The sequence below is a fragment of the Amblyraja radiata genome, chromosome 19 (assembly GCF_010909765.2).
Source record: "Amblyraja radiata isolate CabotCenter1 chromosome 19, sAmbRad1.1.pri, whole genome shotgun sequence".
Lineage (NCBI taxonomy): Eukaryota > Metazoa > Chordata > Chondrichthyes > Rajiformes > Rajidae > Amblyraja > Amblyraja radiata.
The window spans coordinates 28621515-28643159 of record NC_045974.1 but is presented as its reverse complement, the minus strand read 5'-3'; the positions used below and the strand labels follow the sequence as shown (position 1 = coordinate 28643159).

At 41.1% G+C, this 21645-nt stretch overlaps 1 protein-coding gene across 1 annotated transcript in view; it reads right to left on the bottom strand.

Moving 5' to 3' along the window:
• Nucleotides 1–453: 453 nt before the first annotated feature.
• Nucleotides 454–21645, bottom strand: part of LOC116984059 (sodium-coupled neutral amino acid transporter 1-like) — a 54854-nt gene continuing 33662 nt past the window's right edge. Inside the window, exons 6-16 of the mRNA XM_033038129.1 lie at nt 21066–21158; nt 20202–20280; nt 17790–17872; nt 13955–14013; nt 11763–11864; nt 9054–9133; nt 8867–8967; nt 5882–6000; nt 5221–5362; nt 4984–5079; nt 454–985 (exon numbers count right to left, since the gene is read on the bottom strand). Of these exons, the coding sequence (XP_032894020.1) occupies nt 921–985; nt 4984–5079; nt 5221–5362; nt 5882–6000; nt 8867–8967; nt 9054–9133; nt 11763–11864; nt 13955–14013; nt 17790–17872; nt 20202–20280; nt 21066–21158 (1019 nt within the window). The 3' untranslated portion in view covers nt 454–920. The remainder of the gene's footprint in view (nt 986–4983; nt 5080–5220; nt 5363–5881; nt 6001–8866; nt 8968–9053; nt 9134–11762; nt 11865–13954; nt 14014–17789; nt 17873–20201; nt 20281–21065; nt 21159–21645) is intronic.

Genomic DNA, 21645 nt, shown 5'->3' with positions numbered 1-21645 from the left:
GGTAGTGAACCTTGAAACTCATGGGTACATTCATAACAGTTACATAATAATCTAGAAATGCTCACTTCTGATAGTTACTTATACGAGGAATTGTCGCACTACATCAATTTACCAATAATGAAAAGGGTAAGGAATATATTAAATGTTTATTTCCATCTCCTGATGACATTTTAAACGCTGTTTAAATTAAATTTTATAATTGAGACCTTTTATAAGCGAGTTAGAAGTGACTTTCCTGATGCATGACAATATGCCACATTACAATAGGTTTCAAAAGAGGACGAAGAGAAAAATAAGGTATGGAATAGTTTACAGGATGGAACTGTCCTTTGAAAACATTGAATTAAAATGGAATTATTAGTAAAATGGATTTAAAAAAAATGAAATAATCGTTTGATTATGAAAAATTATCAAAAATATTTATTTTCCAAGAAATGTAGAAAATTGGTTTCCAATTTTGTTTTCCAGATAAACATCCAAAAACAATCCATGTATGATTATAAAGACACAAGACAGTGCAGATGCTGGAATCTTGAGCAAAACACAAAGTGCTGGAAGAACAGTCTGAATAAGGGTGTTCATCCAAAACATAATTTGTCCATTCCCTCCGCAGATGCTGCCCGACGCACTGAGTTCTTCCACTACTGTGAATTTTGCACAATTGATTACACATCCGTGAAGGATGCCTCTTCTTTATGGTCCAAAGTGATCTATTTTCAATATCATAGAAAACGGTAACTGGTAAGCTACCAGGTGTGTCAATTCTTGAATAACCAGACAAACCTTTCACTGAACAATACTTCACGGAATACTCCAGATTGGCAAACAAATCTTGTCATTTTTCTTCACTCTGTCACAGGTGTCTTTGTCATTTTGAGCAGCTATTTCCGATTGTGTTATTGCCACTTCTTCCATTCCATTCAACAAAGATTAACGGTATAGTAACGGCCATAAATATTATCCCTACAATGAGAAAAACTATAACCTGGAAAAAATAAAAGTTAAAAAGCAAATTATTCTCTTTATCAAATAAAGAAAGCCACAGGTGATGTCAATCTGATGGCATTTAACTGAGATTTTTGGAAAGAGATGCCCAGAAATGTATCCCTGATCAGTTGTACGAAAAGTGCTCATCTAGTCTGTTTCAGCAGCTAGTAAGCAAATGAGAGGAGGAGCAGTACGGGAGATTTAAACAGTAACCATTAATGTCCAGGATTGACTGGTCCTTGTTATGCTCAAAGGAAGGTATTAACGGGTCTAAAGAAGGGTCTCGACCCGAAACGTCACCCATTCATTCTCTCCAGAAATGCTGCCTGCCCCGCAGTTACTCCAGCTTTTTCTGTCCATCTTAGGCATTAATGGAATGGCTTATGTTGAGGTGGTCACTGCTAAGGTACAGACAGAGAGTAGATGATTGTCCACAAGGAAAGAAGGCAGAAGTCGTTGTGCACATTTCCACTATTTATGAAGGGCTGCAAAGTAAAACTTGGGAACTATAGACATGTAGCCCTAATATCTGTGGTAGGAAGGTTACTGGAGAGGATTCCAAGGGCTAAGGTATACTTGCATTTGGAAAGACAGAGGTTGAATGGGGATGCTATTGCATGGTTTTATGCATGGGAGATTGTGTCTCATGAATTTGATTGAGTTTTTGAAGAAGTAACCAAGAAGGCTGACGGGTGCAGATCCAACAACAGAGTCTACATCAAATTCAGTGATTTGTAAGTTTGCAGATGACACTAAAATAGGTGGACAGGTATAATGGTTAATAAGGATTACAACAGAATATTGATCAACTGGCAAGTGGGCAGGCAAAAAGCAAACAGAGTTAAATTTAGGTAAGTGTAAAATGTTGGATTTTGAGAAGTCATACTAGGGCTGGACCCTCACAGTTGATGGTAGGGCCCTGGGAAACATTGTAAAGCAGAAAATCACAGGTGTACAGGTACATAGTTCCTTGATAATGGTGTTACAGATAGATAGGGTGGTGGAGAAAGCATTAGGCACATTGACCTTCATCAGGCAATTGAGTATGGAAGTTGGGATGATATGTTACATTTGTACAAGACGTCGGTGAGGCCATACTTGGAGTATTGCTTTCAGCTTTGGTCACCCTGCTCTAGGAGAGATGCCATTAAGTTGGAGAAAGTACAGAGAAGATTTACAAGGATGTTGCCATGACTCAAGGGCCTGGGTTATAGGGAGAGTTTGGGTTGGCTAGGACTTTATTCCTTGGAGTGCAGGAGCATGAAGAGTGATCTTATAGATGTAGTAGATACAACCATGAGGGAAATACATTTTGTAAATGTACAGAGTTCATTACTCAGAGTAGGGGAATCAAGAACTAGAGGTTTAAGGTGAGAAGGGAAAGATTTAATAGGAACCTGAGGGGCAGCTTTTTCACAGAGAGGGGGGTGGGTAACTGCCAGAGGAAGCAGTTTTGACAATGGAATAACAACATTGAAAAGACATTTGGACAGTTATACAGATATGAAAGGATTAGATGGATATGGGCCAAACAGGGGCAAATGGGACTAACGTAGAAAGGCATCTTGGTCGGCCTGGATATGTTGAGCTGAAGGACCTGTTTCCTTCATGACACCTGTATGACTCAATGACATTTGTAGCCATGGTTCATTGTCAAATAATTAGCAGTGATGCCTCATTGCTGCTGCGACATGGGTTTGATCTTGATCTTGTTCCCGTTTCCTCCTTCATCCTAACAGTGTGATGGCAGTTAACCGGCTACTGTAAATTACCACTCAGCCTAGATAACTGGCAAATAAAAACAAAATGGCATGCGAGGAAATAAGTCGTTGGGATACAGGGAATTAAGGAGAGGTGCATAAAACTGTTAGGATTGCCATGCTGGGAGACAGTGGACCCAACAGGCTGAACAGCCTCCTTTGTCATACTAAGTAAGTAAACTCTCTGCCCTCTAAAGTTCAGTCCACAGAAGCCAATGCAATGAATCTTGGAAGCTGCATACAACATAGCGATGCCAGATAATGCTGTCAACCAGGGATGAATTTCTACACATTGTAGCTGTGAAATGCAAAATTAAAACACACAGCTGTTTCAAAATTCTGAACTGTGATTTTCACAATCACATACTGTGGTCTAGATAACAATAGTTACCTGAGTGCTGAAAAGTTGTGACAAAGGCAGAATACATTATCACAAACTAGATCACAGTGTTTAATGCATCATCTGAGGAAATGCTTTCTAAAAATATTGCACTCATGGACTGCATTTTCCAACCACTATTGCAACCTATCAGAAACATTTAGGCAGGTACATGGATAGGGTATGTTTCGAGGGATATAGGCCAAAAACTGGTAGGTGGTATTGGTGTAGATGGGGCTTGTTGGACGGTGTGGGCAAGTTGGGCTGTAGGGCCTGTTTCTATTCTGTATGACTCTATGGAAAATGGAATGACCACTTTCACACATCAAGCTTTCAAAAGCGGCAATGTTTCTGATGCTGATTACGGTCTGAATATTGGACTGGACACTTGGGATAACTCGCGGGAAACCAAACAAAGCCTTGATTTAATATCTCATCTGAAATACAGCACCTTGGTATTGGTCTAGAAGCATCAACTGAGATTTTCTGATCAAGACTCTGGACTATAGGGCGAGAGTGTGATGAACTGGACTTGGTTACGGCATTTACAAACTGAAAGATGGAGTGCAGTGCAGGTACCTTTATTGCTCGGCAATAGAAGCAGCAATGGCCAAATTTCAAGATTAAAATAAAATAGAAGGTCCAGTGAATAATGCTGAATGCTAAATTATGATACAGAGAAAAGGGATATACAATGCAATGGGAATGAAAAGTTTAGGATAAATATTCACGCTAAAGGATCACAGCAGGCCATTTTTATTAAAATTAATAATAATGGGGTGGCACGGTGGCGCAGCGGTAGAGTTGCTGCCTTAGAGCCACAGACCCGGGTTTGATGTTAACTGTCGGTGCTGTTTGCACGGAGTTTGTACGTTCTCCCCGTGACCGCGTGGGTTTTCTCTGGGTGCTCCGGTTTCCCCACACACTCCAAAGATGTACAGGTTTGTAGGTTAATTAGCTTGGGTAAAAGTTGTAAATTGTCCCTAGTGTGTAGGATAGTGTTAGTGTACGGGGTGGTCGCTGGTCTGCGCGGACACGGTGGGCCGAGAGGTCTGTTTCCATGCTGTATCTCTAAACTAAACTTAAAAGATCTACTGTGGGCACAGCAGTATTTACATGCTTCTGCTTGTCATCATATCTTGGCCTTGGCCCTGAATCACATCTCTAGCTGTGGCAGTAGATTTTGACAAAAATGCTTGGCAACTATTTATAATTTTTTTTGTAAATGTGCATCACATCAAAACAAATCAAACAGCGATGACGAGCGGTTAAGGCGTAGAATTAAAAAAAGGGTTTTCCCTGCAAAGGTTCACTGTATCTGCTCTGTATCTCTAAACTAAACTAAATACTGTGATTTTTGTTTTAATGAATGAATGATGTTGCAGAACAGGGATTCAGGTTTACAAAAGCATTAGAAATAAGATTGTAAATGGGGATGTCGTCATTAAAACGCACGTGTGTCATGTTAGATTTCTGTATTTAAATCTCTCAACTGACACATGAATCCCACGACCTTTGAAATCAGAGATGAGGGTCCCACCAATCAATTCATGTAAATTTGGTGTTCAATTTTACTTGTGATGGGCTCTTTTCCCTGTGCAACCATCTTGTTCTCAAGGCATAATAAGCAAGTCTGGAGGTCAGTGCGTCACTCTGACATAGGGCATGAAGAAGATAAATAAGCTGGGTCAAGGTCTTTGTCAATTTATAATCAACTTTTACAGAAGGTGCATGGAAAAGAGCGTTTTTATTTTTAAGTAATAAATAATATGTTACCCTTCAACACAGAATTGGATTTTAACGTCCACATTCAGAATTAATAAAATTGATTGAATGCATTGTTAAAGGTACCTACACATTTTTTTGTCCATTTGCCTTGAGACTCATTCTTCACAAGCTTTAAATACAACGAGGCAGGCAGAATGAAGATCAACATATTAGCAGCGGTGGAGCCTGGAACAAAAAAATGTGACGTGTTTGAAATCTGTGCGTAATAAAAATTAAATGGAGTTACAGAAAAGAATATTGTATGCAGGAATATATTATATATTCCATATAGCCATATATTTGTACAGGAATAATATTGCAACCTACCTATGACAGCAAATACATCCTTTATCGTTGGAATGTATATTACCAACAGATCCACAATTATTAGAAGAATGACTGTGACTATAATGTGATGAATCCAGTTGAACTTTCCCTTAAACAGCAACAGGACAATCGAAGATCGGATCTGTATGAATAAAAATCATAAACATGTGCTTAGCAAATCTTACAGTTATTAATCACCACAGCAGTAAAGCTCAATACAAGCGCGCACACACACACACACACACACACACACACACACACACACACACAGCATATTTCATTATTATTTTCAATGCGTATAGTTGAAGCAATTAGAAAAACACGACAAATTCTTTAAACTTGCACGGGCGTACATACACACACATACTACGTCAAGAACTACCAAATGTACAAATTGTCTTCCTCAGAAGTTCAGATCAATAAATATATACTTTAATCAAAAAATTAGTCCCTATTCATGACTAAGTCCCTATTCATGGTGTTATTCATTGAACTGAAAAACCTCAGTCTGACTCTTAGAACTCTTATAACTTAGAGCGAGTTTCTGTTCGAATGCAAGGAGAAATCTTCAGATCAGAGGATCATGCATCTATTGACTTCTGCAGCAAATTCTGCAAAACAAAATTGACTAACAGTTTCACAATTAATCTTGAGTACTCACAGTGAACAGAAGGACAGGCACAGTCAGTATTACCGCTATAATTACAGCCAGACGAATGAGCAAAATAAGCTTATCACGAGGATCATTGTAAGAGTGAAGCAGCTCTTCTTTAACATTGCCTGTGTGAAGAAACAAAAATAATCAGGTCGTCTTTCAAGAGAGAGAGAGAGAGTTAGATTTAGCGCTTAGGGCTAACGGAATCAAGGAATCAAGGGATATGGGGAAAAAGCAGGAACAGGGTACTGATTTTGGATGGCGGTGCTAGCTCATATTGAATGGCGGTGCTAGCTCGAAGGACTGAATGGCCTACTCCTACTCCTGCACCTATTTTCTATGCTTCTATCATTGGCATTTGGCTAATTTTAGCCTGAATCTCAAGTACTTTCTCTGTGCAGTTTCCCAAAACCTGGAGGCATAATTCCCGATGCTGCCTGATGAAATGGATCTGTCAAGGGTGACACAGCCACACAAAGTGAAGTCCACCCATGGACCATCATGAGAGCTCTTTGGCGGGTCATGTCGTGGGAAAGCTTTTTCCATTGACTGTTTATATCTTTCATCATTGGCGACATTTAGAAACAGTTCAAATACATATTAATAAATTACAGTTTAAAAAAACATAAACATTTAGACTTAGAAATTTAATTAAAAGCCTTAAAAATGAATGTAAATATAAAGGAAAAAGAAAACAATCATTTTGCTTCACTTAACCTTCCACTGAAGCTGAATGACTCCATTCAGATGAAAGGAGCCATGTTAAATGTGGCAGCTTTAAGTGTTGTTAAACTGATGCACCATGCTCTCATTGGACCTAGTCCCTCAGCTCCAGACAATCCAGGACATCACTCTTGGATGCAACAGTGCAACAGAAGGTCAAATGCACTGACCTCCAGCTTGTTGCATTGGGAGATAAAGCCTTGTATTCTCTGACCCAGGCAGCTTAGCTAGCCGGCCCATTGAAAATACTTGACCATGTTTCAAGTTCCCACTGCTACCCCCCCCCCCCCCCCCCCCCCCGCCCCCACACCACCCCTCCCCACACACCATCCTCTCCCCCCCCCTTACACCTCCCCATCCACACACACCCCTCCTCCCCTCCCCCCCCCCCCCAGCCACACACACCACTTTCCCCCCCCCCACACATGAAGAGGAGGGGGAGGGAGTGCTCAGGAATGAGGGAAAATGAGCTGCGCTTGTGCAGTTAGGGGCTATGGGTGACTGGTGGAATATTGCATTGGGGGAACGGATTGCGTTGGGGGATCGGGTGAGTGGTGGAATATTGCATTGCGGAATGGATTGCGTTGGGGAACCAGGCATCCCATGTGACTGGGGCCCAATGGGTCCCACTTAGTCTAGTCTAAATTAATTACTGATTCGCTTTTACAAGAGTATTACTTTTAGATGAATTACAGATCTGACTATTGAAACATTTATTTGGGGATAGTGAAATATGTTCAGTCCAAAACTTTGGTTTGCTGATAAACGACCATTTTCTAATTATAACATTTCCTCTTCAATGCATTGGCCTCCCCTAATGATGAGTGAGTCATATATGGAGGTCATCCCCAGGTTACGGCAAGGATCCCGTCCTGTGGAATGTTCATAACCCAAACAGTTTGCAACTCAGAAATGAGGGTGCAGACTGAGTTGCTACATGGCAACACATATCAACATCCCCACAGCAGCGGGAATGTCCATATGCCAAATATCCATCCGTCGTACTTAAGTTGGATGTTCGTAAACTGGGGAAGATCTCATTACTTTGTATCTCTAATCCCAATTGCATAAGAATAATTACATCTGAAATCTAATGACTTTAGACTCAGACTTTAGAGATAATGCATGGAAACAGGCCCTTCGGTGTACCGAAACCACGCCCACCAGCGATCCCCGTACACTAACACTATACTACACAATAGGATCAATTTACAATTTTAACCGGTCGATTACCCTACAAATCTACATGTCTTTGGAGTGTGGGAGGAAACCGGAGCACCCAGAGAAAACCCACATGGTCCCAGGAAGAATGCACAAACTCCATACAGATGCCACCTGGTAGTCAAGATTGAACCCGGGTGTCGGGCGCTGTAAGGCAGCAACTCTACTGCTGCGTCACTGTGCCGCCCCAAAGCTAAATCCAGTTTTCAATTGAGTTATTTGGTTTCAGATAAAGGCGTAAGTGCTTATGGTCAAAATCTGCACAATTTATTACTTGAAAGATTGAATCATTCAACAAAATGAATGACTGCACAGTTTGCTACACTGTATTCCATCTGCCACTTCTTTGCCCACCCTCCTAACCTGTCCAAGTCCGGGCCTGGCCAAGCTGGCCATCCGCGAGTCACGGCGCCAGGCGAAAGAGGGCTCTGCCCGAGCCAGATGCTTGACCCTTCACCAGGGTAACGTCCGCGCCCGGGTGGTGTTAGAGAGGGACATAGTTGTATGGTAGTTATTTAGTATATTTGTAAGGATTGTAACATAGTTTGATGAAAATTTAGTGTCTTGATAATTTGGTGATTTTGTAATATGGTGGTGGGTGTGTTACCATGGCTTTGTTTTGTATCATAATCGTAATTAAATAAATTATTTTTGATTAAAAAAAAACCTGTCCAAGGCCTTCTGCAGACTCCCTGCCTCTCCACCTATTTTCATATCATCTGCAAACTTGGCCACAAAACCATCAATCCGATAGAACCCTTCGATGGTGGGGAGGACAGATCACACAAAAAGGCAATTCCAGTTGATATTGGCAAGGTTGAACCCCATGAAGAACTTGGTCTACACATCTCGTTGATTTGCTTCCACATATGTTCCTATAACACAGACAGTCAGGTGGCCTGCAGTACATAATAGCAGTGCTGGTGATTACCCCTAATGTTTACCACCTTACTAAACCTCATGAAATAGCAACAAGAAGTGGCAAAGCAAGTTAAGATCTGGATTTTGAACCTAGAAAGAGAAGGATTAAATATTCCTTGCACTTACCAAGGAACGTCAGGTATCCAAAAATTGCTGTCAGTAGGTACATGATAAACATCGACCCAAAGGAATAGACTGAAACCAGTCGCATTTTCTTGCATGTGTGACTGTAAGACAGAGATTGGTCAATTTGTACTCAAACTGACTACAGCTGAAAAAATATATAGAAATATTTTTAAATGATTACACTTACTTCTTAAGTTCACTGTAAATGGGCAATACTGATGGATGGCACACAAAAGCAAAGGCCACAGTGGGCAATGCATAGACTGTCTGTGGAATAAATCAATAGTTCAGATACAACCAGATTTAATTTGTTTTATTCACCGGATGTGGCCAGTGCTGGGCAGCATTTATTGCCTGACCCAAACTACCCCTGAATCAGGTTATTTGCTGGGCGATTTCAGAGGGCAGTTAAAAGACAACCACAAAATAATAATAAAAAGGAACTGCCGATGCTGGTTTATACCAAAGATAGACACAAAATGTTGGGGTCACTCACTGGGTCAAGCAGCATCTCTGGAGAAAATGGATGAGTTCGTAAGTTCATAAGTTATAGGAGCAGAAATAGGCCATTTGGCCCATCAAGTCTACTCTGCCATTCAATCGTGGCTGATCTATCTTTCCTTCTCAACACCATTCTCCTGCCTTCAACCCCATTCTCCTGACACCCCTGATAGCTGCGTTGTGGGTCAGGACCCTTCTTTCAGACTGATTGTGGTATGGAGAGTGGGAGTGGGGGAGGAAGAAATAAAACTGGAAGCAAAAAGAAAACAGGACAAATTGGCCAGGCACCAGATGACCTCAGGCAAGGAGGTTATCTGTTGGCTAGAGACAGGTGTGAGCCTAAGAGGGGTACATATTGACGATCTATGGAACTAGCTACCCCAATTTTACTGGGGGAGGGGGGAGGGAGGTGTTTGTAGAAGCTACTTAAAATTAGAGAATTCAACTTTATAAGCTACCCAAGCAAAGTATGAGGTGCTGTACTTCCAATTTGCATGTGTTCTCACTCTGGCTATGGAGGAGACCCCCATATTTGTACGCCTGGAATCATTCTGATGGTAGATTTATTCCTAAAGTTAAGAAAATGGAATTTCATGACAAACAGTTTCACGGTCCCTTAGATTAGGTATGTTGCAAAGCCTACCTGAAGCGTCTTTGAAAATCTGCCGCTGCGGGTGTGTGCGATTTTGGCGCCGTTTAGAGGGGGCGGGTTTAAAACGCGATTTTCTCTAGGCTGTTCAAATCGAAGATGTTCAGCCTAGTTAATTATTAACGAAAAATCGCTGGAAGACCCCGTCGCAAAAGCTATTATTAGGTTTAAAGGCCTTGAATAATAGTTATAGTAGTTTAAAAATCAATCTCTAAACCCGGGACCGCCAGCAACCGCAGGGTCTCATAAAGCAGACAACTGAAGGGAAGGTTGTATATTTTTACATTAAAAAGGGCTTCTAAAGATCCCTTTATACAAAGTTTACTATTGCGAGTAGCTCAATTTGGCCCCATTATATCGCGCAGTATTTTTCTGGGCATTTGGGGCACAAATCTACCGCAATGTGAACGTTCTAAACCAGCGCGTTCCACAGGGACCCACTGGAAAGCTGATTTAAATGGGCATTTATTTACAGCAATTAAACACTAAATTCCTTCCATTTGGCCTATAAATAAATGTAAATGAGATTTAAAAATCATGTTTTATTGTGAATTATTTGTGAATATTATTTGGACATTTAGGCTGTTTAAAAATGTTAATCATTTATTAAGAAATGGATAGATGTTTAGATCTAGTAATTGAAGTCTGAAATTAGCTACAATTAGGTAACTAACTAATTATATGCTTTAATTTCAGGTCATCCAAGTAAGATTATTTTATATTTGTTTCAGAATGCTTCAATCTATGATAACTGAAAATTTCATTCAGTTCTCTTAATTTTTAAGAAAGTTATGGGCTTTTGACTATTCACGATCACAACTTTTTTGTTATGTCCATAGAAAATCAATAGGGAACAAGATGCTCATTTCCGAGTATGAAAATGGCCATAACTTTTTAAATACTTGAGATATGAAAGTGAATTAGGTGTCAAATTAAACTTATTTTTATGCTTTATCTGATGGGATAAATTACAGACTTGATTTTTAAAATCTCAAAATTTTGTAACATTGCTACTTAGATGAAATCCCAACATTATTTTTTCATTTCAAATTGATTTACATCGTTGGCCAAAGGAAAGCATGTGTGCAACATCAAGTGGGGAAGAGAAAGTTACATGAATGGAAGCAAATGACAGCATCTGGACTACACACAAAGTGCTGGAATATCTCAGCGGGTCAGGCAGCACCTGTGGAGGGCATGGACAGCTGACATTTTGGGTTGGGACCCTTCATCAGATTGTTTTAAGGCCCAACCCACAATGTTGCATGTCCATTCCCTCCACAGATACTGGCTGACCTGTTGAGTTACTCTAGCACATTGTGTTTTGCTCAGGATTCCAGCATCTGCAGCTCCTTGTGTAGGCTATTATACTTGACATTTACACCATGTAATCAAGGGCAAACGCCTACCCCTTGATAATAATACTGTGAATGTAATAATCACATTGAACACGGACAATGACACAGGCAGCAGGTAAGGAGAGAAACACAGTCTGAAGTTGGGTTCCGACCCAAAACGTCACCAATTCTTTCTCTCCAGAGATGCTGTCTGTCCCGCTGAGTTACTCCGGCAGTTTGTTTCTACCTTCGGTATAAACCAGCATCTGCAGTTCCTTCCTACACATTTAATCTGTTTCTATGCTGACTAGCTGGGAGCTGACAGCATTTTCCTTTTTTCATTTCAGATTTCCAGCATCAGCAGTTTTTATACATTTCCATTTACTTACAAAAACATAGAGTTTAGTACCTTACTATTCCAGATAAAATACTTGGCTGCGCACATGTCTGTGCAGTTTGAAGAATTAGTCACTGTATAAGGACAGGGAATCTGGGTCTTTTTATAGACAACCTGAAATCAAGACAAGGGATTCACTCCAATTTGCAGTTCTCTCAATCATTTGCAAACATTACCGAACAAATATGTATAGAAATTCAGTTTTAATCCCCATTTATTTATTATATGTATATGAGCAGACATTTTGCCCGGAAATCATGCACAATCCCAAAAAGGCCAATAAGCTTTTGGTTTATGCAGGCCAGTGAGCGATTTTTTAAATGGTTCTTCTTCTGAAGGGGATTCCTGAGCTGAAACGTCACCCATCCATGTTCTCTGGCGATGCTGCCTGACCCGGTGAGTTACTCCAGTACTGCTTGTCCTTGAGTGATTTATTTTTCTTGGTTTGCTGCATTATTCTGTAAATTGTCCCTCGTGAGTAGGATAGAACTAGTGTCCGTGTGATTGCTGGACAGCATGGATTCGGTGGGCAAAGGGGCCTGTTTCCACGCTGTATTTCTAAACTAAACTATTCTTTTAATTGTGAAACTACTCCCCCTTGGAGGGAATTCTTCTGTGATATATTATTGCTAGTCCCTGGATGTTCGCAGCTGTTGAAATTAAATGACCCATAAGGTTTCAAATGCACTTGATTTAGTTTTGCAAGCTGCAGCCGATCCCTTTACAGGTGTGCAAAGCAGTTCAGGTCTGTCCGGGTCTGGGTATGGGGAAGGGAAGGGCAGGGCATGGTGCGAGGGCTTTGGGGAGGCACAGGGTTGCAGGTCAGGAGTGTGAGGGTCTGGCAATGAGTAATGGTCAGGATGGAGCTCAGCCACTGGTGATTCTCTGCTGTAAGGCCCGACAAGAGCGGCATGGTGGCACAGCGGTAGAGTTGATGCCTTACAATGCCAGAGACCCGGGTTCGATCCTGACTACGGGTGCTGTCTGTAGGGATTTTGCACATTCTTCCCGTGACCACATGGGGTTTCTCCTGGGTGCTCCGGTTTTCTCCCACATTCCAGACATACAGGTTAACCGCCTTCTGTAAATTGTTCCCGTGTGGAGGATTAGAACTAGTTTACAGGGATCGCAGGTCAGAATGGACTTGGTGGGCAGAAGGGCCTGATTCCACGCTGTATGTCTAAAATAAACTAGTCTGAAGAAGTGTCTCGACCCAAACAATCACCTATTCCTTTCCTCCAGAGATGTTGCCAGACCCACCGAGTTACTCCAGCAATGGAATAAACTAAACTAAGTTGTCTGTCAGAAGTGAGATTGGAATTTGGGTGAGGGGAGAGGTTTTAGGCCATGAGAAGGCACGGTTGGTAATGAAGGGGTCTGGTCAGTTGTTGTGGGACCGAGTGTCCAAAATGGTGATGCCCAACGGCTTGTTGGTCTGGAAGTTTGGATGTGGAAAATTGGGTCAATGGATTGAGGCATCCTCAAGCAGGGTAAATACCAACCTAAGTGAGGACCCACCAGAGTGGGGTTCTCAGAGCAAGACAGGGACTTGCTCTAGGAGGCTTCCACAAAAAATATCTGAAACAGGGTACTCCGGCCTCCACAAATGAAGAGTTGCAGATTGGTGTCACTGCCTGCACTGCATCTTAGTGCATGCTGCAGCACATGCACGGCTTCCTCTATGCAAGGGGTGGCACGTTGGTGCAGTGGTAGGCATGCTGCCTTACAGCGCTGGAGACCCAGGTTCGATCCCGACTACAGGTGCTGTCTGTGTGGAGTTTCCAAGTTCTCCTTGTGACTACATGGGTTTTCTCTGGGTGCTCCGGTTTTCTCCCACATTCCAAAGACATGGGGGTTTGTAGGTTAATTGGCTTTTGCAAATTGCCCCTCGTGTGTAGTGTACGGGTGATCGTTGGATGACGTGGACCTGGTGGGCTGAAGGGCCTGTTTCCACGCTGTTTCTCTAAACAAACTAAGCTAAATTCTCGTCAGATGCATGGAGGCCCCAAAAAAAAAAAAATAAGGTTCTTCCTTTAACCTGCATGAAGGTCCATATTCTCAGTTACATTTTACTTTATATGGAAAGTAAATCACAAAAAGCAGAAAAAAATGATTATCCACTTGATTTTATCCCACCATACCATGAGGCTTAGATTTATTGCAATGCACATGGTTTGACTCACGGATACATGAAGAATACTTACTACAATCAGAAAGATGGTCATACAGAAAAGCGAAAATCCACTGGTGTATCCAAGGTATCCTATAAAAGGAATGATTCAACTATTACCTTGATTTTTGATGCCATCTCCTTCAACACGAAAAAACAGAATCATTTACCAGAGTCCTTCACAACGTAATGTCCTTTCCAACACATTCATTGCTTTTAAAGATGACATTTATGAAGAAATTACAAAAGGTTATTGAAGTCATTGAAAATACCTCCTCGGTCGAACCTAATTTAGTTTAGTTTAGTTTAGAGATACAGCGTGGAACCAGGCCCTTCAGCCCACTGAGTCCACGCTGACCAACGATCCCTGTACACTAACACGATCCTACACACCAGGGACAATTTACATTTTTTTACCGAAGCCAATTAACCTACAAACCTGTACGTGTTTGGAGTGTGGGGGGAAATCGGAGCACCTGAAGAAAACCCACGCGGTCACGGGGAGAACGTACAAGCTCCGTACAGACAGCACCCATAGATGGTATCAAACCGGGTCTCTGGCACTGTAAGGCAGCAACTCTACTGCTGTGCCACTGTGCTGCCCTAATACAAACTTTTATTGTCTCCTCAGTTCTGATGAAGGATCTCCAAACTGAAAAATTATCTTTGCTTTGCTTCTCACAGATGTTGCGGGGGTCCGCTGAGTGTCTCTAGCATTTTTGATTTTTAATTGAAGTCGTTGAATACATAGATGCAGTGAAATAAATAGGAGTGGGAGTAGATCATGCAGCCCTTGAAGCCTGCTCTGACATTCAATCATTATTCCTTATTTTATTTTTTGGTACCATATTCCCACTCATACATCTTTTGATGCTTAGAGTCAAAGAGTCATATAGTACGGAAACAAGACCTTCAGCCCAACTTGCCATGCCGACCAAGATGCCCCATCTACATCAGTCCCACCTGCCCGTGTTTGGCCCATATCCCTCTAACCTTTCCTATCCATGTACCAAGCTTTTTGCATCTTGAAATCTGTTTCATTTCTAAATACATTCTGCAACTAGGCTCCATAGTCTTCTGTGGTAGAAAATGACACAGGCTCACCAACAACTGAGTGAAGAGGTTTCTCCTCATTTCCAAATGACATAGACACATAGAAAATAGGAGCAGGAGTAGGCCATTCGGCCCTTCGAGCCTGCACCGCCATTCAATATGATCATGGCTGATCATCCAACTCAGTATCCTGTATCTGCCTTCTCTCCATACCCCCTGATCCCTTTAGTCACAAGGACCACATCTAACATCCTCTTAAATATAGCCAATGAACTGGCCTCAACTACCTTCTGTGGCAGAGAATTCCACAGATTCACTGAACCTCCCTTCTCCTATGATTCACTATGACTATCCTGTAACCTGAATCTATGACTTCTGGGTCTGCAGAATCAGTTCTCTCTGCATCTAGTCAATGGCATGGCTTTGCAATGAACAATGGCAGAATTTACCTCTTTTGATCTGTTAGTCTGCTCAGCTCCACTCTCCCACCCCATCTTCGAAGTCCTCATCACCGGATAAAATATTTAATCTGTTCTCCTACATCTGTCCCATTGTTCTGGCCCTTGCGTTCGGTGTCTTAAATTGGTGTTCCGGTGGATGAGTCATCAATTAGTAGAACACATCAAGTCAAAACAGAATGATAACAGAAGGAGGCAGGGAGAATAAAAAGTCCTGGCTGATTTCAGAAGGAAATGAAAATGAAATGAAACAGTGAGCTCAATTTGGGAGAGTCAGCCAAAATGTTCACATCAAAAAATTCATCTACACAATTTTAATCCATCAGTGGATTTCCCCACAGTGCAATCACAGCGAAGGTAATGAGACGAGTGAAGCATTATTATACTTTATTAACATGGCAGCGTGGTGGTGCAGCCGGAGAGTTGCTGCTTTACAGCGCCAGAGGTCCTGGGTAGAACCTGACCATGATTGGTGTTTGTATGGAGTTTGTACGTTGTCCCCATGACTGCGTGGGTTTTCTCTGGTTGCTCCAAAGACTTACAGGTTTGTATGTTAATTGACTTGGGTAAAAATTGTAAGTTTTCCCTAGTGTGTAGGAAATGTGCCAGTCTATGGGGATCGCTAGTTGGCACAGACTCGGTGGGCCAAAGGGCCTGTTTCCGTGCTGTATCTCTAAACTAAACTAAACTGAAAATATTGTTATAATCTACAGGATCTTGAGAACTGCACATTATGCTCTGTAACACTTCTGTGTGATCATGTAAATCCATTTTTATACAACACCTCATCTTGCCCTTGAACAAAGAAGCCCTCTCAGTATTGCACCTCTGTGTCTACTGATCAAAATAAGAGCGAAACATGAGCACACAGGTGCCTGACTCATAGTAAAAGTGTTACCAAGAAGTAGGCTGGCAATTTATTTAAGGAAGAGGAGGAGGTGGGGATTTCCACACTTAGATCAGAAAGATAACTCGGCACTGATCGAAAGCGTGTCTTTACTGGAATAGCACATTCACAATGATATGAACAGCAATACAAAAAAGACACGGAGGTCTGTCCATACAGCTCCGAAAGATAATAATCAGTTCTGCCCATGACAAAAAGGAAATTAATACCAGAGTTGTCACCAGAACAGTAATTTATTTAAGGAAGTGGAGGAGGTGGGGATTTCCACACTTAGATCAGAAAGATAACTCGGCACTGATCGAAAGCGTGTAATTAAAACCTAACGGCAATGAATTAAGTTCCATTTACACTTGCAGAGTTGGGGTTTGAAGAATAAAGGAAAGAAATACAGTTAACAAAAACGATGACAAAATATTAAAACTTTCTAAAATAAAGAATATGGCTATCATTTGCTGAGAGTGCTCTGGATTCACTCATTTTAATTTTGCTGGCCACTATTTTCCAGTCATTTTGATCTTTTAACAACATGTTTACTCAACATTTTGCTCATTACTTGTCACCAAATGCAGTTGGTGGTTTTTTTAGTCACACTTAACACAATAACATAAACATTTCCTCTTTCAGTTCTTCGTCAGCGAGGTGCACTACCTTGTTTGCCACTTGCTCTCATGGGGAAGAGAACCTCCCATTAGGTTTTAGCAAGCAGTTAGTGGTGCAGTGAGGTATATACCCAAGGAATACACCTGGAATGGAGCCAAATCTCACCCCCACCCAGTTGCTCACATCAATTGAAGAAACATGTTCATCAAATTGTTCTCTCCTTGAGATTTAATTAATTTGTATTAGAAGTAATTTCAAGCAGATACAAGGCTGGATGTGCTCCTGACGCTGTTTTAGAGAAACAGCATGGAAACAGGCCCTTTGGCCCACTGAGTCTATGCCTGACCATCGATCACCCAGTACAGTAGTCCTGTTTTCCCACTTTCGCAACCGGCACACAAGAGGGATTTTACAGAAGCCAATTAACCTACAAACTTGCACGTCTTTGGGATGTGGGAGGAAACCGGAGCACCCGAAGGAACCCACGCAGTCACGGGGAAAATGTACAATCTCCACACAGACAGCACCCGTAGTCAGGATCGATGTTGGGTCTCTGGCATTGTGAGGCAACAGGTCTACCACTGGTTTAGCAAACTAGAAGCATGAACACCCAGCCTTATTTTCACCATCTCTGGCATCTTACGGTAGAACATAGAACAGTAAAGCACAGGAATGGGCCATTCAGCCCACAATGTTTGTGCTGAACATGATGCCAGGTTAAACTGATATCATCTGCCTGTACATGATCCATATTTCTCTATTCCGTGCATGGGCATGTGCCTATCTAAAAGCCTCTTACATGATATATACATATTAAAATATATATTGCTTCAAGGACATTTGATACCTACCTAAGTTCTTGAAGAGACACAAAGGTAAGATGATGACCAAAGTCACAAGTAGAACAAGGCACGTGCCATTTAAGTACCACGCTCTGGAAAGAAATGAGAAATGTGCATTATTATCTGCACTGAAGAAAAATGTTTCACAACAGAGAAAACAACTGTAACCCTCTATTACTTGGAACAGCGAACAGTTGGTAACCAGTGAGAGCAAAAAACAAACAGTTGGAAGAACTCATTGAGGGGGAGACCTCATTGCAACTTACCAAATAGTGAAAGGCCTGGATAGAGTGGATGTGGAGAGGATGATTGCACTAGAGGGAGAATCTAGAACCGGAGGGCACAGCCTCAGAATAAAAGGACGTACCGGTACCTTTAGAAATGAGATGAGGAGGATTTTCTTTAGTCAGAGGATGGTGAATCTGTGGAATTCATTGCCACAGGGCTGTGGAGGCCATGTCATTGGGTAATTTTAAAGCAGAGATTGGGATTGAGAGGGAAAGACAGATCAGCCATGATTAAATGGTGGAGTAGCCTGAATGGGCCGAATGGCCTACTTCTGATTCCATGACTGATGAACTTATGAATGGGTCAAGCAACATGGATGTCGTGGGATGTGACCCTGCATCAGGAATGAAAGTGTGGAGGAAAGGTGGTCAATATCTAGAAGTGAGGGTTATGAGTCTAGGTAACAAGGGCTTAGCATAGCACCTGTCTTTTGTCTGCAATGACCATCTTGAGCTTCCTACACCAACCTTCTCCACTGTCATGGTGAGGCTAAACGCAAGCAGCACATTATATTTGGCTGGGTACACTACAACCTAATGGTGTGGCCATTGGACTCTCCAATTTTAGGTAGCGCCCTCTACTCTGTTCCCTTTCCTTTGTCTACATGGATGCTGCTTGACCCACAGAGATATTCAAGCATTATTTTTGCTCCAGCATCCACAACCACTTGTGTCATGTGATAGCTAGTTCGCACTTTAACTGTTTATAGGATGTTCAAATTAATGATCATATTTCAGCGTATGAAGGACAGTCAGCTTTAGTGTTCTTCTCCCACGGGGTTCCATCTACCCATCACTCATATTCCTAGGTTTCTTCTCTCTTGGTTCATCTTTACTATCGTCCCCTCCCCACCTTGTTTCATCTGCCATTCATCCCTGCCTTATCTGGTTTTACCTATCACCTAGCAACCTCTGTCTCCATCCTTCCCTTCCCAACATCACCATATAGTTCCATCTGTCTTTTTTAAATTTTCTTACATTTCCACCTAACCCCTATGAACATTTGTTTCAACACTAGTCCCTTCTTCTCCCATATCTGGCTCCATCTGCCCATCTGCCCCCCACCCTCCACACACTATGCTTCATCCTGTTCCAGCTATCGTGTAGCGAACAATGTCTCACTCCTCCTCTTTCTGCTACTTACTGATTATCTTTCCTCAAAATTTTCAGTTCTGATGGAGGGTCAGGATCTAAAAAATGGACTCTTCCTTTGTCTACACAGATGCCGCTTGACCCACCGAGTTCTTCCAGCGTTATTTTTGCTCAAGCACCCACAAATCCTTGTGGCTTGTGATAGGTAGTTCATCCTTTAAATATGTTCATAGGGTGTTCAAATTAATGATCACATTTCAGAGTATGAATAAGGAAAAGTCTGCTTCTGTGTGGAAGGATAATAACTTGATGATCCTGAATTGGCTCATGAAGTAGAGGTGAAGCTATTTATGAAGGCAGCATAGTTGTGACTCAGGATGCAGTCTCAGTGAAAGCAGATTCAGTAGGTAACATTCAAAAAGATTTTGATAAGCACTTGGAGGGAAAACAATTACAAACTAGATGAATTGAACATCTTCAACAGAGCTGACACAGACATAACTGACTGAATGGGTTTCTTCTGAGCTGCAGTATTCTACGACTCAACAATGGCTGATGTAGGGAATTCTCTGGCACAAAACCATTCCTGAAGCAGAATTTATAAATAATTTTATAAAATAGTTGTGCATTTGCCTGAAAAAAATTGTGCAAAATGAAGAATGAGCCAGAGGGTGGGATTAAACCCCACATGTGGCTCACACGTGGTTTAGTGCGCCACAATAAAAATGACATTGATGTATTTAAAAGATACGTTTTGAAATAGTTTTGAAATATCTGACGGATTTCCCTTCACAGAAAAAAATATTCTACCCCTATCATTTTATTACAAGACATGAAAAGATGAACTTCTGTAGTTATAAGATCCTCACAACATGCCAATAATCATGTTTTAATAAGTTAATTAAATTGCCAAAATATGTTCTGCAGTGGAAGCTCCATAATGATTCGAACAATCTGGATTCTTGTTTTTTTCCAAAATAGTTTTCATACGGACTTTGGAAATTCTCAATTAAAAATGTTTTCACAATATAATTATACTTACTCAGAATCTGCTTGGTACATAAAGGACTCGATGACATGTGGTAGTTGATTCTTGACAATTAGTAAATAACTCAGGATGGCTAAAATAAAAGGATAATCAAATGAACATGTTATTTCAATAGACAATAGGTGCAGGAGTAGGCCATTCGGCCCTTCGAGCCAGCACTGCCATTCAATGTGATCATGGCTGATCATCCCCAATCAGTATCCCGTTCCTGCCTTCTCCCCATATCCCCTGACTCCGCTATTTTTAAGAGCCCTACCTAGCTCTCTCTTGAAAGCATCCAGAGAACCTGCAGAGAATTCCACAGACTCACTTTCTTTTTTTCTGCACAAATATATTGACCTTGCTTTAAGATTGACACTCAGTGTAAAGTATTTTCTGACTGGAGAATTGTTCAGAGTGAGTTGCAGATTACCACAGTTGGAGTGTTTTCAGCAAAGCTTGACCAGATCATAATTATGGCAGATTAACAGGAAAGGCATGTATATGTACCATTTTGCTCATTACAGACTCTCAACAACCAATAGAACAAACACAAATAATGTTTAGTTTCATCGAAACCCATTTTCAAGATTGCATCAAAAGAAATTGAAGTTTTAATTCATCATTTAATTTTGCGCCTATTTTGCTATTTGTTAGAAATGTATTGTAAAGCATAAAGGAATATTTTAGAAAATATCATTCATTACAACTTAAGTCACTTTATTCTTATTTATTATTTCTCCCTTACTTATTCAATCTTCTTATTGTCCCATCATAAGCAGTCATGCTTTTGACAACCTGGACCCTAAACACAACCAGTGAACTGAACAGTAATGTTGTACTTGAGAAAATAAAAGTTCTTAATTCTGTAAATATTACCTCCAATGTTCTGAAGTGACGTCGATCCAAAAACAGCAAATTTCCCTGGTCTTCCATATGCTAGCTCTCCCAGCGTTTCATAAACCATGGAACCTAAATACAGGGACAGTTTTACATATTAAAATATTAGGCTGTTATTTTTATAGTTCAACATAGTTAGATATTATCTCAGTTTAAAATGCTGTGAAATGGTTAATGGTTTTGCAGCAGATAGACACAAAAAGCTGGAGTAACTCAGTAGGACAGGTAGCATCTCTGGGGAGAAGGAATGTGTGACGTTTCGGGTTGAGAACATTCTTCTGAATAGACACTTCTTCAGTGATAGATTTGCAGCGCCTTTTCATTTACCTAAAGATATCTCACTTGAAAAACTATGAAAGATTAGTTCAAAAATAAATAGATATAATTTATCTGCAATCTCTTGCTTGGAAGAATAAGTAAACTGGTTCTATTTTAACGTTGAGTTTTCAGTTTACTTAAATTTCTTGTTATGCATCATTTCAGTGGCGTTGAGTAATTCAAATCATAGACGGCTGTGGAGGCTGTCTTTGGGTATTTTAAAAGCAGAGGTTGATAGGTT